This window comes from Pinus tabuliformis, chromosome 6 (assembly GCF_031772625.1).
Source record: "Pinus tabuliformis cultivar Carrire ecotype Pingquan chromosome 6, CPIR1, whole genome shotgun sequence".
In the NCBI taxonomy this organism is placed as follows: domain Eukaryota; kingdom Viridiplantae; phylum Streptophyta; class Pinopsida; order Pinales; family Pinaceae; genus Pinus; species Pinus tabuliformis.
In genome coordinates, this window is record NC_142292.1 from 1,519,626,207 (window position 1) to 1,519,653,129 (window position 26,923).

At 38.4% G+C, this 26,923-nt stretch overlaps 1 protein-coding gene across 2 annotated transcripts in view; it reads right to left on the reverse strand.

Moving 5' to 3' along the window:
* The window catches only part of LOC149264472 (ATP-dependent Clp protease proteolytic subunit-related protein 3, chloroplastic-like), a 355,785-nt gene that overhangs the window by 76,451 nt on the left and 252,411 nt on the right, over nucleotides 1-26,923 (reverse strand). The window contains exons 7-8 of one of the 2 annotated variants that reach the window (XM_089428166.1): nucleotides 22,825-22,878; nucleotides 22,632-22,715 (exon numbers count right to left, since the gene is read on the reverse strand). The exons of the other annotated variant lie outside the window; for it this stretch is intronic. Of the exons in view, the coding sequence (XP_089284292.1) occupies nucleotides 22,632-22,715; nucleotides 22,825-22,878 (138 nt within the window). The remainder of the gene's footprint in view (nucleotides 1-22,631; nucleotides 22,716-22,824; nucleotides 22,879-26,923) is intronic. 2 annotated transcript variants of the gene reach the window in all.

Below are 26,923 nucleotides of genomic sequence, written 5' to 3' on the forward strand. Positions count from 1 at the left end.
TTAAAAGATAAGGTTTGGTATTTATACTTTGATGGTGCAGCATCTAGGCATGGTAAAGGTGCGGGGATTGTCTTAAAATCTCCCCTTGGTCATATTTTCAAATTTGCCTATCAGTTAGAATTTGAAGCAACCAACAATGTGGCTGAATATGAAGCCTTGTTGTTGGGTATTGAATTGGAAAAAGCTTTAAAAGTTAAATTGATAAGTATCAAGGGTGATTCAGATTTAGTTATCATGCAAATTAAAAATAAATTCACATGTAAAAATCAGAGATTAAAAAATTATAGGAATGTTGTGTGGGATACCATGGAGTATTTTGATGCCATTAACCTTGAAGCTATCCCAAGGGAGCAAAATAGTTTGGTCGATGAATTAGTTGTTGCTGCTTCCACCATGCAATTATCTGATAATTTAATTGAAGATAAAATTAAGATGGAAATTTGTTGGACCTTCTGTCCCAAATAATTCTGAGCATTGGGCATTTGCAGGTCTTTGATGATGAAAGACATTATTCGCTTCTTAGATAATTTGGATGAGTTTCAGTGTTTTCAAGCAAATTATAAGGAGGATAGACCTGATATTGATGAAGATATTTTAAATCCTACTCCTCGAAATGTTGTTGCTCTTGAGCAACACTTTGATCGGCATGATGTTGTTAAGAAGAAAGAGGAAAATAAAATTGATCCTGGAGAGTTTGTTGAAGTAAACATTGGTACATCTAAAGATCCTAGAATTATTAAAATTGGTAAAGGTACTAATGAAGATGAAAGAAAGAAATTAATAAATTTACTTCATGAGTATAGGGATGTTTTAGCTTTTTCTTACGATGAATTAAAAGGCTATAGGGAAGATGTTATGGAACATACCATTCCCTTAAAGGATGAAAATGCTAAGCCATTTCGTCATAAACTTAGACAAATAAATCCTAAATTGGCCCCCTTAGTCCAAAAGGAGCTCACAAAGATGTTGGCTGCTGGCATTATTGCTCAAACTAGGCATTCTACATGGTGCTCAAATTTGGTGATCGTTAGGAAAAAGAACGGTACAATCAGATTGTGTGTCGATTTCAGAAACCTTAATTTAGCTTGTAAAAAGGATAATTACCCTTTGCCTAATATGGAGACCATGTTGCAAAGAGTGACGGGATCCGGGATGATGTCATTGTTAGATGGTTTTTCCGGATATAATCAAGTTTGGGTAAAAAAGGAGGATCGACATAAAACGACTTTCACCACACCATGGGGAACATTTGAATACATAAGAATGCCTTTCAGTTTAACAAATGTTGGGGCTACTTTCCAAAGGGCCATGGACTATGCTTTTTGATGCAGCCTAAGCCGCACATACCCACAGTATGCAAATAAAATTGCATGTCACACTATGTCCCAGGAATTAGTAAAACCTTCAATAACCCAAGGTTTAACTCTCTTTAATTAAATGCTTAAGCGGAAGCTATTTAATCATATATTAATCAGATTACACCCGTGGATTTCCTTACCATCTGATCCACAACAAAACCTGACCAATCGCCATCAACCGTGTGTCGCATAGCTGACGTATTTATTTCAACGTTTGATTTTTGTGCGCTCCAAATCTCCACCATTGATCTGTCTCATCCGATCCAACGGCTATCGCGCAATAACTCGCACCAACTAGCCCGGCCGATCTCCACCATTTATTTCTCCTACCTCAATCCAATGATGATCGCATAATCTTGCGTGAAATCTTGCACGACCGATATGAGGTCGAGAGCGCGAGAAAATTAGTTTTCTCGTGCTACGTGTCGGTTGCTAAGGGTAATTGCGTGAAATTTTAGAATACCACTTACAGCTTTTAGGGCGTGCGAGATACTGCTTACCACCTACGAAGACTGCTCCATCATTCTGCACATTTTCCACCCTTCTGTCGACACGTTCCTTGATGTGATCCATCCATCTATTAACTTAATCTCCTGCGATAAGATCTCTGTCGCTCATCTTCCATTAATCCTGTTCGTTGATCCAACTGATCCAACGGTTCCTGTGCACTGTTGCTTCATTACTTCTTCCTTTCACTGATTTCAATCTTCGATTGCTCTTCTGCTTGACTCCTTCCTGAACTTTATTCTGCGTATTATTTAAATGCTACCACTCCTGAGCTTTGATTTGGTTATTCAATCAGACTCCAACACTATCCGATCATCACAATACTCCTCTAAGCATTGTCCTCTCTCTCGGATTCTTTTTGAATTCCCTACACACTTATGTTATGCAGAATTACTCTAATCCACACACAGTTTATAATTCAATTACTCAATACACACCACACAAACTCAGAAATTGCACTTTTGTATTAATAAATAAATATTTACACAATGAATTCCTTCTCGACCTGATCTTCTATATCAGTGGCCTTTCCTTTCCTGCCCGTAGGCTTACAGTCAAACCCTATCTAATCTCTGAACTCTAATTCTCACTCTAACTAACTGACTCTCTCTATGCCTTTTAGGCTTACATTTATACAAAAGGTTTTGTTAACCAATTCTGGTTCAGATCCTTAATCTGCTAAACTAAATCTCGAATATCCTCTAAGTCCACTTTTGACTCCACTAATCCCTAAGAATCCTCTCTAGTTCCACAAACCATGAAACCAATTTCTAATCTAAGATTTACAATTGATTTCCAAATCTCTCAATCCCCACTAATCACTCATCATCACTCATGTTCTCCTACATTCGAGAGCATTTACAAATATCCTCACAATATCTAATTAATTCCTATTCCAATCACTCAAAACATTAATAATTACATTAATTTGATACATAGGAATCCAACTTCCTTGAAAACACAAGACCCCCTAAGTTAACTAGAATATAATGAAATTGTTGAGCTGGATGCTCCTGCTTCGGACTCCCAAGGTTAAAATAATCATGATCTCCTGATCATGTGCTTCTGACCTTTGTCCTCCTGGATCCCATACTTTGTTCTGTAATTTGTCCTTGGTTGTTGCTGTTGTTTGTTACTGTTCTCCATATTTCCACACACTATGTTGCTTTGCCCCACTAGCTATGATTTCACAGTCTGCTGCTGTCTTTCTCTTGTTGCTGCTTGGCCTTCTTACTGTTGCTTTCTTCTGAGGCACCTTCATCATCAATCTTATTATTCTTTCAATCTCTAAGTCCAATTTATCTTCTGACTGATAATTACTTTGCCATTTGTTGTTGTACTCTGTCCACCCATCTTCAAATTGTTGTTTACTGTCTTCTCTTTGAAGTTGTTGGATTCTTACTACTACCCTTTCATCCTTATCCTCTTGTGACTTTCCAAACAACCTCTGTTCAATCTCTGTAAATTTACTTTCAAAAAATAGATTGTCCTCCAATTCCCTTTGTACTTGATTCCTCCCAAATACATCACTATGTTGTTCGTCAATTCTAGCATATTTTCCTTCCTCTTCCTTGACAACCCTCAGTAATTGTCCTTCAATTCCTTGACTGATTCTGAAAATCAGTTTAACTTCTTCAAGCATGGTATCTTCATGCTTTTCTTTTTCCTCATCAGTATGTCCGACCTGGCAACTTCCAATCTTCTTCAATTCTAAAACTGACTCTTTAACTTGAAACATGTTTGTCTCATCTTCATCAAATCCTGTAATCATAAAACAATTATCAGAATTAAAAATATAAGGCCTCATTACCTTTTCCTTCTCTGGCAACATCTCAGTATGCTGCTCTGAGCTTTCCTCCAATTCCTTTGTCAACACATCAATATGTTGATTTAAACTCTCCTCCATATCATCTGTTTCAATGATATCTTTCTACTCTGTTTCACAATAATGAACTCCTCATTCTGTGTTGACACCTAATCCGAAACGGATGAGGTGAAGCTGGACAGTCATCTAGAAGATGAACTGATCCGTTGTGTATATGTATAAATAAATAATTGTCTAATGAATAAATCAATCAGTTCTGTCTTGCGCTCATTAAATTGCTGGAGTTACCCTGGCCTGACATGGTATCAGAGCCCAGGTCCCAGTCCCTAAAATAGTAGTAACTCCTGTCTTGAGAGCTGCTCTGACTTGATTCCCTGGCTCTGCCTCTGCCTTTGCCTGAATTCGCTGCGCTCTCTGACTGCCAGAGACTGCGCCTCTGGAGACTGCGCCCTCAGACCTTGAGTACTGCGCCCTGAGTTGATGCGTTCATTCCCTGAAACGCTGCGTTGAGCTCCGTTACCTATGCGTTGATGCTGTTGAACTGAGAGCTGAGGTATCGTTTTTTTAATGGTGACTGTGGTATGCGTTCAAGATTTTGCGTTTTTGGTGGCTGCCTTCTTAGTTTAATGAAGACTGATGGTGACTGCGTTGAAGAGGCCTTAAGTTCTCTGCGTTCCACAGCCTTATGCACAATGATTCAAATTGCAACTGCGTTGAAGACTGATGGTGACTGCGTTTTTTATTGAAGTCTGAGTTTTTTATTGAAGCTGCGTTTTTATTGAAGTCTGAGTTTGTAATGAGGACTGTAGTAGGATATAAAATCCTTTGTCGACATCCTTAGGTCGCTGGTCCGACCTGAGCTCAGTTGGCAGAGCGGAGGACTAACAAAGATTCAGTCCCACTGGAGTTCTTTTCTTATATTACGCTCCTCACTGCTCCGCTTATGGTATCCCCTACTCCCGGTCGACTCCAATATAGCTAAGCATTCTCCACCGGTTCACATCTCCCACAAATTTGAGGATTTTATCATTGGTTTACCGCTACAATCATGGCCATGTGAGAGCCCTTTTTTTTCGGTGGTGAAGGAAAAGTCACACCGATCATCTTCTCTGCACTTGCAGCTCACCGACGACTCGTCACCTCAATATGCTCACAAAAAAAAAAAAAAACCCTCTTCCTTACGATTGAGTATCCAGTAACCGGGTTACAATCCTTAGTCTTGTTCAAACATTCACACTATTTTAGTACACTATGAATTAACCGAGTTTGTATCCTCTGTTGCCCAGATTTATCCTACATCAGCCTCTCTCTGATATATGTATATCGAGGTACAAGTTGCATTGGTTTTTGGTTCTTATCCAGGTTGGTCCCATTTTTCCGAATCCACTTCAGCCTGGGTGATTTACGGCATTTGTTGAATCGGGTTCTAAATTCTTGCTATTCTACTCGGTTCACCACAGGGTAGGAGTCGAATATTGTAGCAGAGATACCTTGAGCGCCATTTTTTTTGTTGAACAGTGATATATATGTGAGCAGTGATATATATATGAGCGCCCTTTTTTTTTTGTTGAACAGTGATATATATGTGAGCAGTGATATATATTTGAGCGCCCTCGTTTTTTGAACAGTGATATATGTGAGCAGTGATATATATTTGAGCGCCCTCGTTTTGTTGAACAATGATATATATATGCTGATGGAATGTTAGAAGAAAAATAAAATGCATAAGGCTATCATATAAGGATTTTTTTTTCTCTCTCAACAGAAGTGTTTTTGGCAGAGATATTTTTTTTACAGAATGCATTCAATCATTTCAATGGTTGGAATAGTTCTCACTGGCAAGGAGAACTATTCTGAATGGTCTCGGATGGTAAAACACACCCTCATCTACAATGAGCTGTGGAAAGGTGTGTGTGTCGGAGAAGAAGACAGAGACCCTGTGCAGCCCACATCAGACAAAGAACTCGCCATTTGGGAAAACAAGAACAGCAAAGCCTTTGCATTGATCGCAGCATCCGTAAGTGAGGAAGTAAGTCGTCATATTTCATCCTATTCCACTGCCTTTGAAGCTTTACAAAAGCTGAAAGAACTCTATGATACACATTCTGCACTTGAAGTTGTTCAGCTCATGATTAAACTCTTCACTCTTGAACTGAAAAATAATGATCCTCTTACTCTTGCATCTGAAATAAAGTCTATAGTGCATGATATTAAATTCACTAAGGTTGAGCTGGATATCTCTCTTATTGCCTTTCTCAAAGCACTCTATCCTACCTACTCTAACTATCTTGAGTCTTTACAAGCAAATGGAAATCTTAAAGATATAACCTTTGACACTCTTGTGAAAAAGTTTGCTGAAAGAGAGAAAACCTTTGGAAAGAAAACAGTCCCTGAATCTTCTGAAGAGACTGTTTGCCTTGCTCATAAAGAAAAGCATCCTGCTCAAGATTCTACAAGAGGAAGAGGTGGACGAAGAGGAAGAGGAAGATACTTCAGAGGCAGAGGGGGCAGACATCCTCAAGCAGAAAAGGCAGATTTGCATTGCATTCGTTGCAAACGAAATAGATCACATGATGCTTCTACATGCAAGCTACCATGGGACAAAGTTGAGCAGAGAAGAAATCAGCAGAAAGGTAAAACTGATGACACAGACAAAGGTAAAGCACCTGAATCCGCTCACTATATTGAGGCACAATGTAACATTGGAGTAAATGAAGATTTGTTTAATGCTTCACTTGCTTCTTCGAAAAATGACTAGTTGCTTGATTCAGGAGCAACCTGTCATATGACTTATAGGAGAGATTTCTTTGAAGATTTCACTGACAATGTTGATGGAGCAGTATACTTTGCAGATCAGTCAAAAATCAAGCCATCAGGGCTTGGCACAATCAGGCTTAAACTGCCTGGTCTTCCAGACTTTCTTCTGGATCATGTTCTATATCTCCCACAGCTGAAGAGAAACTTGTTGTCCCTGGTCCACATCCGCCAGCAAGGTCACTCCATTCACATGTTTGATGGCAAGCTTGAGGTAAGAAAGGTATCTGACCACTCACTTGTCATGAGGGGTATAGAAGAAGAAAGACTCCTTAAACTGCAAGGAACCTCTGCTCATGCACAGCATTTCTCATATATTTCTCATCATGAAGAAGGTGCACTTCCATCAAGTTTATTATGGCATGCTAGATTTGGACATTTAAACTATGATAGTCTCCGCTTGTTGAAGAAAAATGGTGTTGCTGGTTTGCCTACAATTCCTAGAAACATAAACAATGTGATGCTTGCATTCTAGGAAAGCATAGCAAACAGAGTTTTCATGATTCACATTCAAGAGCACATAGGAAGCTTGAACTCATTCATTCAGATTTATGTGGTCCAATGCCTGTTCCTTCTGCAAATGGAAATAAATATATCATGACATTTATTGATGATTACACCAGAATGTGTTGGGTTTATTTTTTGAAGAACAAATTTGATGCTTTTCAAACATTCAAGAATTTTCATAAATGGATTGAAAATGATGCACAATCTCATATTAGGTCTATTCGCACTGATAATGGAAAAGAATATACATCAAATGAATTTGAACACTATCTTCGCCAACATGGGATTAAACATCAAACAACTGTGCCTTATAATCCGCAACAGAATGGTGTAGCTGAAAGAATGAACAGAACAATTTTGAATATGGTACGATCCATGCTTTTCTTCAAAAATGTAAAGACAATGTTTTGGGCTGATGCTGTTCTATGTGCTGCATATATAAAGAATAGATGTCCATCTAGTGCTATAAGAAACAAGACTCCTTATGAATTGTGGTATGGACATGTTCCTTCGGTAAAACATCTCAGGATTTTTGGTTCCACCTGTTATGCTTTAATACCAAAGGTACATAGAAACAAACTTGGTGCTAGAAGTCGTAAGTGTATCTTCCTGGGGTATTCAAACACATCTAAAGCATACCGCCTTTATGATGAAGTAAATAAAAAGTTTGTTTTATCTAGAGATGTCATTTTTCTTGAATCATCCAAATCAGACAGTGTTGTTGAGCGGCAACTTGATCGCTTGGATAGATTCACAAAACCGAAATCATTCCAAGAGTTTGATAATCAGATTCCACATCTTGAAGGGGGGATTCCTATACTAGATCAACATGTGGAATCTTCTTCTGAAGAACAATCTCCCCTGCATGACACTTCAACAACGGATGATGCTTTAAGTGATGTAATTGATAGAATTGGGAGACTTAATCTTGATTCAGTCCCAACTCAATCAACAGAACAGCCTGGACCATCTCAGAAAGGTCCCCCAAAGTGGCTGACAAAGACACTTGAAAGTGTTCATCCTGATGAAATTGGAAAAACAGGAACCAGAAATACAAACCGACAAGATGGAGGTGATGTAGATAACTCTAATTCACCTGTTGATATGGATATTACTTATGATTGTGTATTGAACTTGTCTACAGATTTTGAACCAACTTCCTTCAAAGAAGCTGCTTCTCATGATGAATGGAAAGAAGCGATGCAGAAGGAGTATGATGCCCTCATAAAGAATGGCACTTGGAAGCTGGTTGATCCTCCATTTGGAACCAAACCAATTGGCTGCAAGTGGGTCTACAAGAACAAGTACAAAGCTGATGGCTCACTTGACAAGCACAAAGCTAGGCTTGTGGCAAAAGGTTTTGCACAGAAGGAAGGGGTCGATTATGAGGAAACTTTTAATCCCACAGCAAAATGGGCCACCATCCGGACACTCTTTGCACTAGCTGCTCAGAACGGTTGGAAAGTCCATCAAATGGATGTAAAAACTGCATTCTTGAATGGAGATCTAAAAGAGAATGTTTTTATGTCCCAGCCTGAAGGATTTGCTGTGAAAGGACATGAACACAAAGTATGCAAACTTGTGAAGTCCTTGTATGGCCTCAAACAAGCACCACGAGCCTGGTATGAAAAACTAACTGAGCATCTTCTGAAACTCAACTTCAATCATTTTGATCTTGATGATGCAACTTTATTTGTCAAGAAAGTTGGCAAAACAGTTGTATATCTTGTGGTATATGTAGATGATCTTTTAATGACAGGGAACAATGAAAGCTATATTGCATCCATAAAGAAAGAATTAGGAAAAAATTTTGAAATGACTGATTTGGGCTATGTTCATTACTATCTTGGCATTGAAGTAACCCAACATCCAAAGTCCATATTTCTTTCTCAAAAGAAATACATTGGAGATTTGTTATACAGATTTGGCATGACAGAGTGCAATCCCCTTTCTACTCCAATGGAACAAAACTTAAAGCTCACATCTACTGAAGGAAAGGAATTTCAGGATGCAACAAAGTATAGACAGCTTGTAGGAAGTCTCATCTACCTCACTACTACCAGACCAGACATTTCATTTGCTGTTGGAATCCTCTCCAGGTTCATGCAAAGGCCTTGTGAGGGACATTGGTCTGCTGCAAAAAGAGTTCTAAGGTACTTGAAGGGAACTCAAGACCTTGGAATCAAGTATACACAGGTGGACGACTTCAACTTGATTGGATACTCTGATTCAGACTTCAATGGAGACAAAGAAACTGGGGTATCTACTTCAGGATATGCTATGAGTCTTGGATCGGGAGCTGTCTCCTGGAGATCACGCAAACAATCAGTACCAACAGATTCCACAACAGAAGCAGAATATGTGGCAGCAGCTGAAGCAATGAAAGAAATTGTGTGGCTCAGGAAAATTCTTGAAGATTTGCAGGTAAAACAAATACAATCAACTCCACTCATGATTGATAACACCTCTGCAATAAAATTGGCCAAGAACCCAAAGTTCCATGATCGTACTAAGCACATCAATACTAAATATCACCTGATCCGACATCATGTTGAGGCCAAAACAATCCATCTCCGTCATTGTTCCACAAACGAGCAAATTGCAGACATCTTCACCAAAGCGCTTGGAAGAGAAAAGCTTGAAAGATTCAGAACGATGCTTGGACTCACCAACATCCCTTCAGATTAAGGGGGGGAATGTTGACACCTAATCTGAAACGGATGAGGTGAAGTTGGACAGTCATCTAGAAGATGAACTGATCCGTTGTGTATATGTATAAATAAATAAGTGTCTAATGAATAAATCAATCAGTTCTGTCTTGCGCTCATTAAATTGCTGGAGTTACCCTGGCCTGACATTCTGTAATGTCAATTTGCTGAACTTTTATTACCATTCTCTTTTCCTTATGATTGTCATTCATGACAATTTCTTTGTCTTCCTTTTTCAGCAATTTATCCTGAGTATACATCCTCTGCTTTTCCAACTTTCTTCTTTGAAAGTCTAATTTTCTATATAACTCAATAATTTCAATTGGAATAGAATTTGGAAATTTCACACAATTTCCATACCTTCCTTTGTTATTGACCAATCATCAGATGTCCTTTCTCCCTTTGCTAAATCTTTTGCATAGTCTTCTTCTTTCTTCAATTCTGTGATTGTCTTTTCTTTGTCTTGAGACAAATCTGCCTCCCCTTCTTCTTCAATACACTTTGCCTTGCTGTCTCTTTGTAAACCTTCTTCAAGAGCTATCCTTGCCCCATCATCTGCATTAATATTCTCTTGCATTTGTTCTTCATCAATAACATTAATCAAATTCATTAGATTACCTCTCTGAGACAATATCCCTTCGTTCTTCATCAGAATAAGTTTCGGATCCTGCATCTCTATGACAGCTTTAAATGACTGTCTTCTCTCATTAAGTAACTCATCCATAAACTCTTTCTGCTGTAACTAGTCAAATTCTTCCTCTTCTGAGAAATTTTCTTTGTCACATTTTACTTCAAGATCTTCATCCATCCTGAAGACATCTTCACAAAGTTGCTTTTCTCCTGCAATACCTGCAATCATACACAAATTATCAGTTTTAAAAACATGAGACCTTGTGGTCTCACTTGATGCTCCAGTCATCATATCTCCTTGTTGTCTTGAATTCTCATAAAAATTCATACAATATTCCACAGATCCCCAGTCTTCATCTTCACCGAGAACTTCACCCTGTTCTGCTTCACAAATGGAAACTTCCATTCTCAACTCAGCTTCTTTGAGTTCTTCCACCAGCCACTTCACTTGCTTCTGTTGTAGCCTTCTCTGTAACTTAGACCACTTCACTACCTTTTTCCTCAAGACCCAACCTTGTCTTTGGTTTCTCTCTAGTAGCATCCTTAATACATCGAGTTGTTCTTTTAACTCTGCAATCTCCTTGTCAAGCTCCTCTTGACTCATTCTCTTGCCATTTGCCTTGGCATCCTCCTTCACTTTTCTTCTGTTGTGGTCTTCCTCAGAACCTCTATTATCTCTGTTATGACTATCAGTAGTCATCTCCTTCTCTATCTTCATGAGTTCCTCACTCACTTACTATGAGTTGCATTAAAGCCTCTGCAACAGCAAGTCCTCCCTGTTGCCACTTACCTCACCAAGCTCTCCTTTGTACTTGGTCTTTTGGCAAGCACTTGGTTCTCTATTCTCTCAAACCTCTTTGAGCACTTCTCTCTGCTCCTTCTAGGCTTCAACTCATCTGCACCTTTTAAGAACACAATTGTCCTCTTGTATTTCAATCACAATGAAATACTAGGTTCTAGCCACCTCTTCTTTCACTCAGAAATTCTTACCAGCTTTCTTCATCCCTTAGCAATTCTACCCACATCCTCTGTGGAATTGCCTTTATGATCTTTCCGTGAGCTACAACAAAACCTCTGCAGTAACAAGTCCCCCTTGCTACATGATACCTCACTAAGCTTCTCTCCTCTGAGCTCAATCTTTCGGCATCTCTCTAGTTCTCTCCTCTGGAACCAATTGAGCACTCCTTGCTCTAGGTTGCTGCAATCTTCTCACCTTCTTATGTCGCTACCTTCAAGACCTCTGCATGATCTTGTTCTACCATTCACCTGCACTTTGAATGGATTGTTCTCTGTTTCCTTTGCATCTGCAAATTCTGCTACACTTTATCTCTGTGTGCCTACTGTTTGTCAGATTTAAAATCTGATCTCCTCTTACTTGCATACACACCTTCAAAACATAACTCTGTTCTAAGTTTTCTCAAAGAATTCTTACATGCAAAATTTCCTTGTTCTGCTCTGATACCAAATGATGCAGCCTAAGCCGCACATACCCACAGTATGCAAATAAAATTGCATGTCACACTATGTCCCATGAATTTTAATATTCCTGTTTAGTAAAACCTTCCATAACCCATGGTTTAACTCTCTTTAATTAAATGCTTAAGCGGAAGCTATTTAATCATATATTAATCAAATTACACCCGTGGATTTCCTTACCGTCTGATCCACAACAAAACGTGACCAATCATCGTCAAAGGTGTGTCGCATAGCTGACATATTTATTTCAATGTTTGACTTTTGTGCGCTCCAAATCTCCACCGTCGATCTGTCTCGTCCGATCCAACGGCTATCGTGCAATAACTCGCACCAACTAGCACGGCCGACCTCCACCATTTATTTCTCCTACTTCAATCCAACGGTGATTGCGTAATCTCGCATGAAATCTTGCACGACCGATATCAGGTCGAGAGCGCGTGAGAAAAGTAGTTTTCTCATGCTACGTGTCGATTGCTAAGGGTAATTGCATGAAATTTTAGAATACCACTTACAGCTTTTAGGGCGCACAAGATACTACTTACCACCTACGAAGACCGCTCCATCATTCTGCACGTTTTCCACCCTTCTGTCGACATGTGCCTTGATGTGATCCATCCATCTATTAACTTAATCTCCTGCGATAAGATCTTCACCGCTCATCTTCCATTAATCCTGTTCGTTGATCTGATTGATCCAATGGTTCCTATGCACTGTTGCTTCATTACTTCTTCCTTTCACTGATTTTGATCTTCGATTGCTCTTTCACTTGACTCCTTCCTGAACTTTGTTATGCGTATTATTTAAACGCTACCACTCCTGAGCTTTGATTTGGTTATTCAATCAGACTCCAACACTGTCCGATCATCGCAATACTCCTCTGAGCACTATCCTCTCTCTCAGATTCTTTTTGAATTCCCTGCACACTTATGTTATGCAGAATTACTCTAATCCACACACAGTTTATAATTCAATTACTCAATACACACCACACAAACTCAGAAATTGCATTTTTGTATTAATAAATAAATATTTACACAATGAATTCCTTCTCGGCCTGATCTTCTATATCAGTGGCCTTTCCTTTCCTGCCAGTAAGTTTACAGTCAAACCCTATGTAATCTCTGAACTCTAATTCTCACTCTAACTAACTAACTCTCTCTATGCCTTTTAGGCTTACATTTATACAAAAAGTTTTGTTAACCAATTCTAGTTCAGATCCTTCATCTGTTGAACTAAATCCTAAATATCCTCTAATTCCACTTTTGACTCCACTAATCCCTAAGAATCCTCTCTAGTTCCACAAACCATGAAACCAATTTCTAATCTAAGTTTTACAATTGATTTCCAAATCTCTCAACCCCCACTAATCACTCATGTTCTCCTACATTCGAGAGCATTTGCAAATATCCTCACAATATCTAATTAATTCCTATTCCAATCACTCAAAACATTAATAATTACATTAATTTGATACATAAGAATCCAACTTCCTTGAAAACACAGGACCCCCTAAGTTAACTAGAATATAATGAAATTGCTGAGTTCGATGCTCTTGCATCAATTTTAAAAGTTTAATTGGAAAATTCATTGAAATATATCAAGATGACCTTACTGTTTTTTCTAAGAATTGTATTGATCATATAAGTCATCTTAGGCAAGTTTTTGACAAATGTAGGGAATTTGGCATTTCTTTAAATCCTGCTAAATCTATCTTTGGGGTAACTGAAGGGAAGTTACTTGGTCACATAATTTCAAAGGATGGGATCAAGATTGATCCTGAAAGGGTTGAGGCAATTCAAAAGATTCCTCTGCCCCATAATCTAAAATCCCTCCAGTCCTTCCTAGGAAAAATAAATTTCCTTAGAAGATTTATTCTAAATTACGCAGAATTAGCAAAGCCTATTCAAAGTCTTTTGAAAAAAGACGCAAATTTTATGTGGAAAGAAGACAGTAGAAAGGCTTTTCAAGAAATAAAGAATGCTATAGCCAAAGCTCTTGTTTTAATTAGTCCCGATTATTCCAAGGATTTCATGATTTTCTCTTTTGCTTCTGAGGATACCATTGTTGGTGTCTTACTTCAAAAAAATAAGGATGGGCAAGAACAACCTATTGCTTTCATGAGTAGAGCACTTCAAAATTCTGAGTTCAATTACACTACCATGGAAAAGAAAGCTTATGCCTTAGTTAAATCCTAAGTTGCACGAAACGGGGAAACGCGGAAGCGAAACGAAACGGGGAAGCGAAACGAAACGCGACCTCCCCAAATTTTGGAAACGGGGAAACGCGAATATATATAATAATATATATATATATATATTAAAAATATTTAAAAATTATTATTGTATATATGTGCAATCATAAAGCATGAATGATACATTTACTTACATAAACATTTAAACATTAAGATTAAATTTACATCACATTTACTACCTGGAAACCCTAAAAAAAATTTAAAAAAAATAATAATAATAAAAAACAAGTGTTTTTTTTGGGGAAACGTGGCACGTACGGCCTGGAAACGCGTTTCCGGCCGTACGGCCAAGTTTCCGTTTCGGGAAACGTGGTCGTACGGCCGGAAACGCGTTTCCAGGCCGTACGGTACGCGGAAACGCGTTTCCGTTTCGTTTCCGTACGGAAACGGACCCTGTACCTGCGTTTCCTGCAACTTAGGTTAAATCTCTTAAGCATTTCAAGACATATGTGGGATATTCCAAAGTCATAGCTTACGTCCCACATTCCGCTGTCAAAGATATATTAACTCAAACTGATTGCTTAGGAACCCGTGCTAGGTGGGTAACGAAAATTCAAGAATATGATTTGGAAATTAAACCCACCAAGTTGGTCAAGGGTCAAGGTTTAGCTGAGATGTTAATTGAAAATAACGAGAAAGCTCTTGGTTTGATTTGTCTTAACGATTCATCTTCACCTGAGCTGCAAAGGTTAGGAGAGCATGAATGGTACAAGGATATTATATATTACCTATTGAATCTTACATGTCCTAGCCATTTAGTTGCTCATAAAAGAAGGGCTCTTAGATTAAAGGCTTCTAAGTATTGCCTCATGAAGGATGGCCTTGGGTGGCGAAATCCAGAGGGCATTATACTTAGATGTGTTGATGAAGTTGAGTCTAAAAGGTTGATTTCTAAGTTTCACTCTGGATTTTGTGGAGGGCATTACGCTGCTAGAACTACCGCCCACAAAATCCTTAGAGTTGGATATTACTGGCCTTCAATTTTTACTGATGTGCACAAATTTGTTAGGGGAAACAAAAGCTAGTTTCCCTGCCCCTTCAACCCATGGTTGTTGAGGCTCCTTTTCAGCATTGGCGTTTGGATTTCATAGGGGAATTTCATGAAAATTCTAGCAATGGCTACTCATGGATTTTGACCGCTACTAATTATTTTACAAAATGGGTAGAAACCATTCCAGTTAAGAATGCCACTGAAAAGGATATTATGGACTTTCTTGAAAATCAAATAATTACTAGATTTGGTGTCCCTACCAAGATCACTACTGACAATGCTAAGGCTTTCAGTTCTATGGAACTTTCATCATTTTGTTTTAAGTACGGCATTGTGTTATCTCATTCATCTAACTATTATCCTCAGGGTAATGGCCTGGCTGAATCAAGTAATAAAAATCTTATAACCATTATCAAGAAAATAGTGGGAGATAACAAGCGATCTTGGGACAGTAAAATCAAGTATGCTTTGTGGGCAGATAGGATAACAAAAAATAAAGCTACTGGTAAAATTCCCTTTGAATTAGTCTATGGCATGGATGCAATTTTTCCAGTAAGCTTACCAACTCCTTCAGCACTTTACTAAAGACAAAAATGTTGTCCAAAATAGAATTTATCAGCTTGTGGAGTTGGATGAAACTCATAGGAAGGCTTTTGATAATATGTATAACAATCAAATCTAACATCAAAAAAATCTTTGACAAAAAATCTCGTCCTAGATCTTTGCAGGTTGGAGATATGGTGTTGTTGTGGGATCAAAAGAATGAGAAACCATGAATGCATAACAAATTTGACAGTTTGTGGCTGGGACCATACATCATTCAAGGCGTTGCTGGACCCAACTCATTCCACTTGAGCACGTTGGAAGGCGAACCAATGGATTTACCCGCGAATGGCCAAATGCTCAAATTATACTTCAGAGAAGACATCTGATGCCACTGGGCATCCTTTGTATTGTATTCCTAACCCGACACCCTTTCATTTCAGCATTTCATTTTGTAGTTATGTTCGTTTTTCATGTTATTAGGATAGTAAATGAATAGATTATATCTTTCATGTGCTTAACGTTATAAGATGATTTTTGAATGGACACTACTTATGTTATCTTGTGTGTGCGTGGATGCAGATTCTGGATTCTCACATTCCTCCGGTGCAGCAACATGTCCCCATGTAGAGCTAGATGTTGACCATTACATGTCAACAACCCATAGCAGTACACCCCCTTTTTTCGCAAAAGAGATAATGCCTGATCGATGTGTCTGTGTCGTCCCGCTATCATCAGCAGCCTGATCATCATGTTATAATGTAAACCCATTCTGCATATATATCATGTAAATAATCTCAGCAGAATCGTGTCATCTATGTAATGGCCTAGGTAAACCTACTTTTCCGGTGACGATCTACATTCTGGGAGGTTTTTTGTCTCTGCGATCCATTCTCGAATGGTCGACAGAGTTTTCCTTCAGTCTCACCCCAAAGCTAGAATGTATTTTGTCACTAGGATCTTAGCCGAGTCCTAGTGTTATAGATCGAGTCTCTATAAAAGTGATTTTGGAATAATCCTAACTATTTGGTTAGGTTATTTTATTACAAATTGTTTGGTCTGTTTATTATATTTGTGTTGCAGAAATGGGTAGCCTGTGAGGGTCTATTACAGATGAGTTTTCCCCCTTATGATGTAAAAAATATGAAAATTATGACTTAAAGTGTCTTGAGGGCTGGAAAAATAATTCATCCCCTCATAGGTTAATTAATTAAATTTTCTAACTAAAAATTAAATAAAATCCTAAGCCAGAAATTTAATTAATTCTAGGTTCTAGGTGAATTTAAATTCTCCAAAGGCAAAATTCGTCAGTCCTTAAAAATCAAATTTTAAAAGGTCTCGGGACTAAGATAAATTAATTATTTTGCTAAATTTTAAGCCTTTGGTCCCTGGGGTTAAGTCAAAGTCAAATTTTTTAGGAAATTAACTCTAAATTCTTATTTTTGAGTTAATTAAAATGCATTTAATTGAAAAATTCAAATTTCCTCAAAAATTTAATATTTCGACGGATGAGATTAAAAGAAATTTTAATCCTCATCAACGGTCGAGATTGCTTTGACGAAGATCACTCGAACTAGCCATTGGAGGATTTATCTTTAAATAGGAAGTCATTTGTCAGTTGATCCATCCGATCTTTGAGTCGTGTGCTAAGCGAAAAGCTCTTGTGTAATCTTTTTTCTGAATAATAAAGAAAGACTTTGGGGTTAATTTTTGTCGGTGTTACTCTTCATGGAAATACTGTAAGATGTGTCGTTTTCATGCGTAAACTTTTTTTTAGCCATTGATGATAGCTTTTGAAAGAGTGATTTGAGTACAGGTATCTTGCTCAGTCGCTGAGGTTTAGCAGGTATCTCTATTTATCTGAATTTTATTATTATTTTCTTGCTCTATTTTGATGGTTGAATTGAGTTTTGTCGGAAAGTCTTGATTTTTAGATCATCGGGCGTTAGGAGAAGTTTTCAATTGGAGCAGCCAACTCTCGATCTGTGTTTTCTGAAGAGCCCAGTTAAATTTAATCTCAGGCTTATCATAAGATTTTTATTGGTGATGCATGAAGGGTTTCAAGCTAAGCACCTCCTTTAAAATTTAAAAAATTAATTTTTATGTGCGAAATTGATAAATTTGGCTTTTGAGAGCCTTAGATTATCAGATCTGGGAGCGGAGTTGGACTCACACTCCTCAGATCTGATAGATCTGTCATTCTTGTGCATAGATCTGTAAAACAAATTGGGTTTTCTGACTTGGGTTTCTAAGATTTTATTTTTATTTTTTGTATATCTGGGTTCTGGGTGTTTTTGTTTTCAAGTACAGGTTGCAGATCTGAAGGTGAAGTTTGATTTGAAGCCAGATCTAGGCCCTGGAGGGTAAGATCTGGCCTCAAAATCATTTCTGAAGGGATATTATCTAACCTTTTTTGCGGTACAAGGGTTTGAAATTTTTTTTTTAAATCTGGAAATTTTTTATAAGGGTTTCATTGATAAATTTGAAGCATAAAAATACATTGGTGTGAAATTTGGTTTTCTGGGCTTATCTTGAGTTATGGGCTATAGTTTCTCTATTTCCTGGGGTTTTCCAACAAAATTTCGGATTTGTTTGTTGCCTGCTCATAGTCTTTCCCTCCATCAACCTATGTAATTCCTTACTGCTGTCATCATTTGCTCCTTTTTCTCTCACCTTCAACCCTCAATCCGCGTCCCTTCCTCCCTCCACGCGTTCTGCTCACTGCCTCTTCGAAAACCCTAAGGCAGCCTTATCCTCGTCGCAGCCTTATCCAATTTTTAGCTGCCTCTTCAAATCCCCTTGTTGCTCTGTCCATCCCACCATACCAAACAGGCTCCAGCTTGCCCTACTCTCCGTCTGCGCAAGTCCTCATTCGCTCTGTCGTCCCTGTAACAAATCTGCGCGTCCATTCGTCGCTGCTCCCTCCCTGCTCCTCGCTCTTTCTGCCTGCGGCTCCTACAATCCATCTCTGCCCAGATCTCTTCCTCGCTCGAGCTCTGTCTACTTCCCGTCGAGCAGACCTCCTCTCCCCGCCGTTGAGATCTGCAAACACAAACCAAGCAAACACGTTCAATTTTTTTATTTTTATTTTGGGTTTCATTTGTTCGTCTTCACGTTAGGATTTAGGTCGATCATTTTTATTTTTAAAAATAAATCCGATTTCGTTTAATGAAACCTTAGATTCATATTTTATTTTTATTTTGTAAAAAAATCGATTTTTGTTTTGGCTTTTATTTTTTAATTTTTTATTTTATTTTATTTAGTTTCACATTTTTCATTTTTTATGATTTTGATTTTAAAAATATAAAAAATTCTAAAACTAGAAAATCATAAATTCTAAAATTTTAAAATTTTAAAAATTAAAAAAATTCTAAAATTTTAAAATGAAATAAATTAAAGGTATTTGCACTTTCACATTAAAAATTTTAACGTGGCCTATGGCCTATTAAAATTTTGATTTATTAACCATTTCATTTGTTTTACTTCCGTCACATTAAGAGATTTTGATTTCTTCATTAACCATTAAAGAAACTGCCTAAGGAATAATTAAAATGCCAATTTAAAATTCCTTGTTGTTTCTGGTGTTAAGTGCAAAATCTTAAATTTTCATGATTTTTCTATGGTCAAGGTGCGGTTAATTCAAATATTAAAGGCACTGGTCTGTAGTCATTTATATCTTGTGATTGTGTCTTATTTTAATCTATCTATCTTAGTTGACCGAGACTTGCTTTAAATTCATCAAGTTGTTCATCCTTAAAATCTCCTAGAGCCCGTGTTCCACAGGCTACCCTCATCCGTTCACCTTAAGGACTACCCCCCTTGACTTGTCTAGGAGAGAATCTAAACGGAGTAAGGATTAGAGTGACAACCCTTACTATGAGCGTTGTCGCGCTGCCTAGACACTTTGTGTGACAACAAGGCTCATCCCTAAAGAGGCACCTATTCAGCTCCCAAAGAGACTATATATAAGGTCACTTGATATCCTTCATTGAGCAATTTGGATCTCATCATAAAAAGATATATTTCTGCTCCCTTATGCAAAGAAGGGCAAAGAAAAGAAGATTGAAGCTAGAAGAAGAAGAGATCTCGCACGTGTGGAAGATGATCTCTCTGCTGCTCACACGTGTGACCAGACAGGGCCGAATTTTCTGTGTATAGATTCTGTGGAGAAGTCCAAATTTACTGTGGAAGAGAGAGACTTTGACTGAGCCTTTGAACAAGCTTTCAAGCTGCTGTTTTGGAGGGTTGACTTGGCTTCTTGGTGGACTGTTGGACTAGTCATCTTGCTGGTCAGTTTGTCTATGACTTTGATGTCTCTCTTGTTGAATTGATTCTATAAGGAAAGGATTGCTGGGTTTTCCCAGGGTAAACTCTTGTGTTCTTGTGTGGCTGTCCCTTTATGAGCATTTTGTTTTACTCTTGATATTTCTGTGTAATTGCTTTATGATGGAAAAGATCACAAGATAAATATTATCCTCATGGAAATCATAAGAAGTAATTATCATTTTAGAGGATGGCCTAAAAATTCAACATGGGATGGCCTCCATCAAGTGTGCAAGTAGCCCCTCAATGCCTTCCAAAGGACCAAGACTCAACCCAAGTCATAGTCATGCAAACTTCAAAGCATGTCCAAGAGGGGCTCAAATTGACCCAACATAGTCGCCGATCTGAAGGAATGTACACAAGTCCAATTCAATATCAAAAGTGAGTCACGTCAAAATATAAATGCCACTAGATAGATCACATTAAGCATCATCTTCAACTTCACTACAACTCATAAAATTCATACAATTCGCCAAGTTCAGGTATGGAAAGGTCATCAATAGCCCCCATTACATGTGCCAATACCCAAGAAGAGAATAGTTCCCAAGAATGGCCATCAAGGAGCAGGTGTAGTGATATATAACAACTATTTTTTGTCGTCAAACACTAGATCATTCATTATAACTTCGCTCAACAGGTTATAATCACAGTAGAATACACTGGCAAAGGGTTAAAGAAAGATGGAATATTAAATAAAGTGGAAAAGTCTGAGGTGTACCCTGGGCTTGTCCCTATACAATTAGTACTTAAAAGTTTTTCAAGAATGCCTAAACTAACCTATCCATATGGTGAACTAGTCATTCAACAGCAAACCAGAACAGTTCAGTTTCAAGTATAGAAAACTAACTTCCTGCACAGATTGATATTTCAATTTAGTAAGATCTGAAGCTTCTATGTAATATTGAATTTGATGGGGTGGAAGGTGCAGGTGGGAGTCATCCTGGACCCTGGAGGGGCAATGGAATCCTAGTTTGCTTGTAGACTTGGTGTTGTATCCAACAATAGAATCAAAGCATATGTGCTGCGGCAAGGACTCAAAATAGCTAAAGGTACTGGTGTGGAATCTTTGATTGTGATAGGATTCTCCAAGACTCTCATAAACTACTTGCCTTATAATTTGGAGCCAAGACACAATCTTGTAGCCGCAATTGCTGAACGAACCAAACAAACTCCTTTACCAATATCAAATACTATCCTTTCCTGTGAGAAAATAATTGTGAAGCAGATCAATGGGCAAATTTTGAATCAACAACTAAAGGCGGGAGGAGGGGGGAAGGGGGAGGAGGAGCGCATTTAACGGTTAATGGCATTAACAAACCATCCACTAATCAATGATAAGAACAAAGACACATTTAGAGGTACTAAACCATCACATGGCAAGCTACCACAACCACTTAAACTGTCATCACCACATTGCTCTTCTCAACAAGAATTTGAACAGTAATGAGAAGGGAGGCAAGTCCCTCCTTCACATGCTCCATGCCTTAAATTCGCATTCTTATTTCCAGTGGTTTCTTATGTCGCCGGCTTGTGGTGGGAAAATAGCATTGCCATTAGAAAGGCGTAGGGGGTATGACAATCTTTCTCACCAGGTAAGAAATTTCATTGCCTTCTGGTTGGTATTTGGGGTTTGCTGTTTGATTGGAAGTTATCAGGGGAAACTCATCCCTGGTGATATATTGGTACACAGGACAACAAGTGGTTTTATCTTGACGTTGCCTTTAAATTCAGTTCATTCCTCTTGCGATTCTGCAATATATTAATCCAGTTCCTGAATTTGGGACAGAGGAATCTCCTCAGGAGCCAGGAAATGTGATGTGAGAGTGCAAGCAATGTCAACCATTCTGCACTAACAAAAGTTATTGGTCATAGTGGGTACCCGATGGATTCTTGAGAATTTCAAGAAATCAGCAGTCCTCAGGAGCCACAAGGAACACATTCACTGCAACAGGTCTTCAATTTTCAATGTTAAATCCAAAATACATGAAATAGAATGTTAGATTACAAGTCAGGGATCAGAAATTATGGGGTCCCTGGTGGAAATGAAGCAACAATTGGCAGTCTTGGAAGCAGAATGCAACCTTCTTTGAAATTTGGCACTCAATTTTAAGCAGGGGTGACCAGTCCATGGCCTCAAACAAAAGACTTTCAGCTTACTCATCCAGGGGTGAGATAAATGGGATCGGTGCACCAGCTTGACAAGGAAATGCAAATCGTGAATCAAGACCCTGAACCAGAAGGCACAGATCTGGATGATGCAGACAGTCACTATGCCCTTAGTTAATTTCACCATTTTCAGGGTTATAAGAATATTAGGCATTTATTTTAGAAAATAAAGTATCAACAAGAACCAGATAGTTTTGTATAAGGACAATGGCATTCTCTGTTTTTATCCTGAAGTAGGACTTTATTTGGACTGCGTAATAGCTATTTCGAAACTATGTGAAATGATACTGTGATGTAACTTCTGCTGCGGCAACAGCCGTAGTTTTCTATATCAATATAATTTACCCAGTTATTGTTTATATATATATATATAGTTTTACGATCCTACAGATTGTATGTTAACTACTAGACTTCTCCTGAGTCTAGAAGAAGCTAATTACATAATCCAGGTTTACTAATGATGCTACAAGCCAGAGTCTATGTTCTCAAGAATGACAGAAGGAATCAAGTGTGGGAACCAAACAATATTTACCTTGTCGGCCACTCCAAATTCCACAGCTTCCCTGGGAAACATGTACAAGGGTCTCTCCATAGCCTTTGCAACTGTCTCAAACGGCTGTCAATCAAGAAGCATCATTACAACTAGTAATTCTCCTTCATTTTGTCAAATGGTGATTAAAAAATAAATATAAAAATAAAAAGGTATGCAACTAGACTCAACTCACATTTCCAGTGTGCTTAGCAAGAAGCTTTACAAATGTATCTCTGTTATGTATAAGCTGCAACATATGACGACATCATTAGGAAGGCACTGCCACTCTCAATTTTTATTCATCCAAGAACCCGAACTGCAAACTTCTGTGAAGAAGCAAATACTAAATAGATCAAAGAGAAAGCTCAAGAAACTTTAACAAAAAACTCGTGAACTTCTACCATAATTGATGTAAATTACAGCATAATTTCTTACTGTTAACATTTTCTATTATTGATGTGAAACTAAAATAGTAGTTAGTAATTCCCCCTAGGATGGATGTTGGCATGATTCCTGAAACCTTCAATATTAGTTTCTATATAACATCATAAAATGCAGAAGATGAGTTAAGATCGATCACCATAAAATTATACTGCTTGATCATCTTCACGATTTATGGGAATGAGGGGATGTTGGCAATGCCATCATTTTGGAAGAGAGCAAAACAAGTTTGTGTGTCAGTTGAGGAGCTAATATCAATTATATTTTGATTCTTGCCAAAGACATAAAAAAGGACATGTATTATAAAAAAATGAAAAGGAAACCAGAGTAATTGCAATGGCAGGAGTTACACGTGATGCAATACAACCTGGAAGCACCCAAGACATCTCCAAGACAAATAATAAAGAAAAGACATACAGCAAAAAATAGAGATAGACATGCAGGCCAAAATATATATTTGCTGCAGTCGTGCTGGAAGCATTAACGCTCAAGTATTTTCTCAAACTGAATGACAAGAATAGGAATGATTGGTAGCCCATAAAATTATTTAATTTCTCTAGGGGATAGTAAGTTTTGAAAGGATTGCTACAAGATATCTGATAAACAGATTGCTAAAGAAGACAGATTTCTTAATATGATTTAACTGTTGAACAGATGGTAGTTGATTTCTCTCCTTTATCCATTATTCATTTTTTCGTCAGACATGATTCTGGGAGAGAAATTCCTCTCCAAAGAAACCACAAACATTTAGATTCCTCAAATGAAATATCTACGTCATTAATGAGCCTTGGCCTTGTTACCCACCAAAATGGGTAACCCCATAGGAGAAAACTTTTCTCCTACATTTGACAGCCAGCCAATCAGCCATATAACCGGCAGCCCCTGCTAGCCACCATTAGCTGATGATATGCCATGTGCTTCCTGTTGCTTCATTCTCTGGCTGCAAGTACTTCTTAACTTTCATTGATGATTTCTCCAGACGCACTTGGGTATACTTCTTAAAACTCAAGAGCGAAGTATTTAACACCTTTTTGGCCTTCAAAGCCTTTGTTGAAAAACAATCTGGACATCAAATTCTTAAGCTAAGAACTGATAATGGTGGAGAATATGTTAAAAACACATTCATCAACTTTTGCACCGAAAATGGAATTCAAATGCAACATACTGTTCCATACACTCCACAACAAAATGGTGTAGCTGAAAGGAAAAATCGCACCTTAAAGGAAATGGCTAATTGTATGCTGCAATCTAAAGGACTCAGTCTTAGTTTTTGGGCCGAAGCAATTAATTGTGCAAATTATATAATCAATCGCACTCCTACTAAGGTTCTAGAGAATATCACTCCAGAAGAAGCTTGGAGTTCCATTAAACCAGATGTAAGTCACTTTCGTGTGTTTGGAAGTGAAGCATGGGCCCATATTCCAGATGAAAAGCATAAAGCTTTAGAACCTAAGAATGAGAAATGTATTTTTGTTGGATATTCTGAAGATGTAAAAGGATATAGACTTATTCCATTTAAGTCCAAAAATGTTATCATTAGAAGAGATGTAAAGTTTGATGAAAATAAATCGGCCTGCGAGCCTAGTCCGGCGGATGTGCCACCTCTTCCTATCTCTTCTACTTTTGAAAACATTTCTTCTTCAGATGATGAAAGCGAGGATGATAATCCTCCCCCACCTTCTCAGGATCCTCAACTTCCACGATGGGTCCGTGCTACTCGGGATGCAGCAGGTGATCTTGCCGGTGATCCTACAGATCAGCGACGTACACGTTCTCAGTTTGAAAGAGCCTCTTCGTTACTGGCTCAAGCTCCAGTAAATCATGATCCTGACACTTTTGCAGAAGCTTCAGGCCATCCACATTGGGAAGCAGCTATGAATGAAGAATATCATTCATTGATGACAAATGATACATGGGATCTTGTTCCTCTACCAAAGGGACGCAAACTTGTTAGATGTAAATTGGTTTACAGAACCAAGTATGGACCAGATGGGAAAGTTGATAAACATAAAGCTCGTCTCGTTGCTAAGGGCTTTTCACAGGTTGAAGGCATTGACTACACTGAAACCTTCTCCCCTGTTGCCAAAATGAACTCTATCCGCCTTGTTCTTTCCCTTGCTGCCTCTTTAAAATGGGAAGTCCATCAGATGGATGTTAAATCTGCCTTCTTACATGGGGACTTGCAGGAAGAAATCTATATGGAACAACCCATTGGCTTCATACAAACAGACTCCAGCCTTGTTTGTCGACTTAAGAAATCCCTTTATGGCCTCAAGCAAGCTCCTCGGGCTTGGTATGCCAAAATGGATAGCTTTCTTTTAGAATCTGGCTTTTCTAGGTGTCATTCTGACAATACTGTCTACACCAAGAAAGTGGGCAACTCTCTTATCATCCTTGTTCTTTATGTTGATGATCTTATTCTTACTGGTAGTGATCCCAACCTTATAAACCATGTGAAGTCCAGCCTTAAAAAGATATTTGAAATGACAGACTTAGGACACTTACACTATTTTCTCGGTCTTCAAGTCTTGCAATCCCAGGAGGGTATTTTCCTTTCCCAGTCCAAGTATGCTTGTGATATTCTTCGTCATTTTCACATGGAAGACTGTAAGCCAGCCCCTTCTCCCTTTCAGTCTGGAGTCAAACTTTCAGTCTCTTGTACTTCTCCTGAAGTTGATGCTACCTTATATCGTCAACTTGTCGGAAAACTCTTGTATTTAACCCATACTCGTCCTAATCTTTCCTTTGCTATTGGCCTTGTTGCTCATTTTATGCAAAACCCCCGTGAAAGTCATTGGAAAGCAGCTAAAAGAATACTTCGTTATGTTCGAGGTACAGTACAGTTTGGGATTCATTACAGTGCCAAAGCAGCTCCTCTGTTAGTTGGTTTCACTGATTCTGATTGGGCTGGTGACCCTGATGATCGGAAGTCTACTGCCGGTTATGTCTTCACTCTTGGTTCAGGACCTATTACATGGGCTTGTAAGAAACAGGCTGCCATTTCTCTTTCGTCAACAGAAGCAGAGTATCGTGGTGCCGTGGAAGCTAGTAAGGAAGCCTTGTGGCTTCGTCAGATCCTATCAGAGTTTGGCTTTGAGCAGCAGCATCCAACCACACTTTGGTGTGATAATCAAAGTGCCATTCAGCTATGCAAAGATCCAGTCCAGCATCAGCGCAGCAAACACATTGAACTACACATGCACTTCATCAGAAAGCTCATTCATGACCATGTTCTTGAAGTGCAATATTGTCCAACAGATGATCAGGTTGCAGACATCTTCACAAAGGCTCTCACAGAGGCGAAGTTCACTAAACTTCGATATATGCTTGGAGTTCAGGAAGTTGTCACTAAGGGGGGATAGGCTTTAGTGCCTCCTTCCTTCTCCTATTGTGTCATATTTGTAAATCCTTCAATCCTATCCCAAGTTGTTCTTAAGGGGGGATATTAGGATATTCCGACACATAGAGTATAGTTAAGTTCAACTTGGTCTAGTATAGAGTTAGGTTAGAGCTAGGTAAAGTGTGTTTCTTTACCGTTGTACATTTTGTAACTTACAATCCGACGGTCACGATATGTAGTGATCCGACGGTTCACTCTCACCTCGGTATTACCGACACTTGATCCGTGGCTTGACACCCGATTGGTCCATGAGTTCTATTTAAAGCGCATGGAGGGTCATTGTTCGGGTAATCCGTGCATGAGAGAAGCTTATGTAAATTTTCATTCTTTGGTTAATAAATTGCCTGTAGTACCCACGTTGGGACAGGCCGTGGACTGTTTCCCTCCTTGCACTTTGAGGGTTTTAACCACGTCAAAAATACTGGTGTATTGATTTGAGATCTGGTTGTGA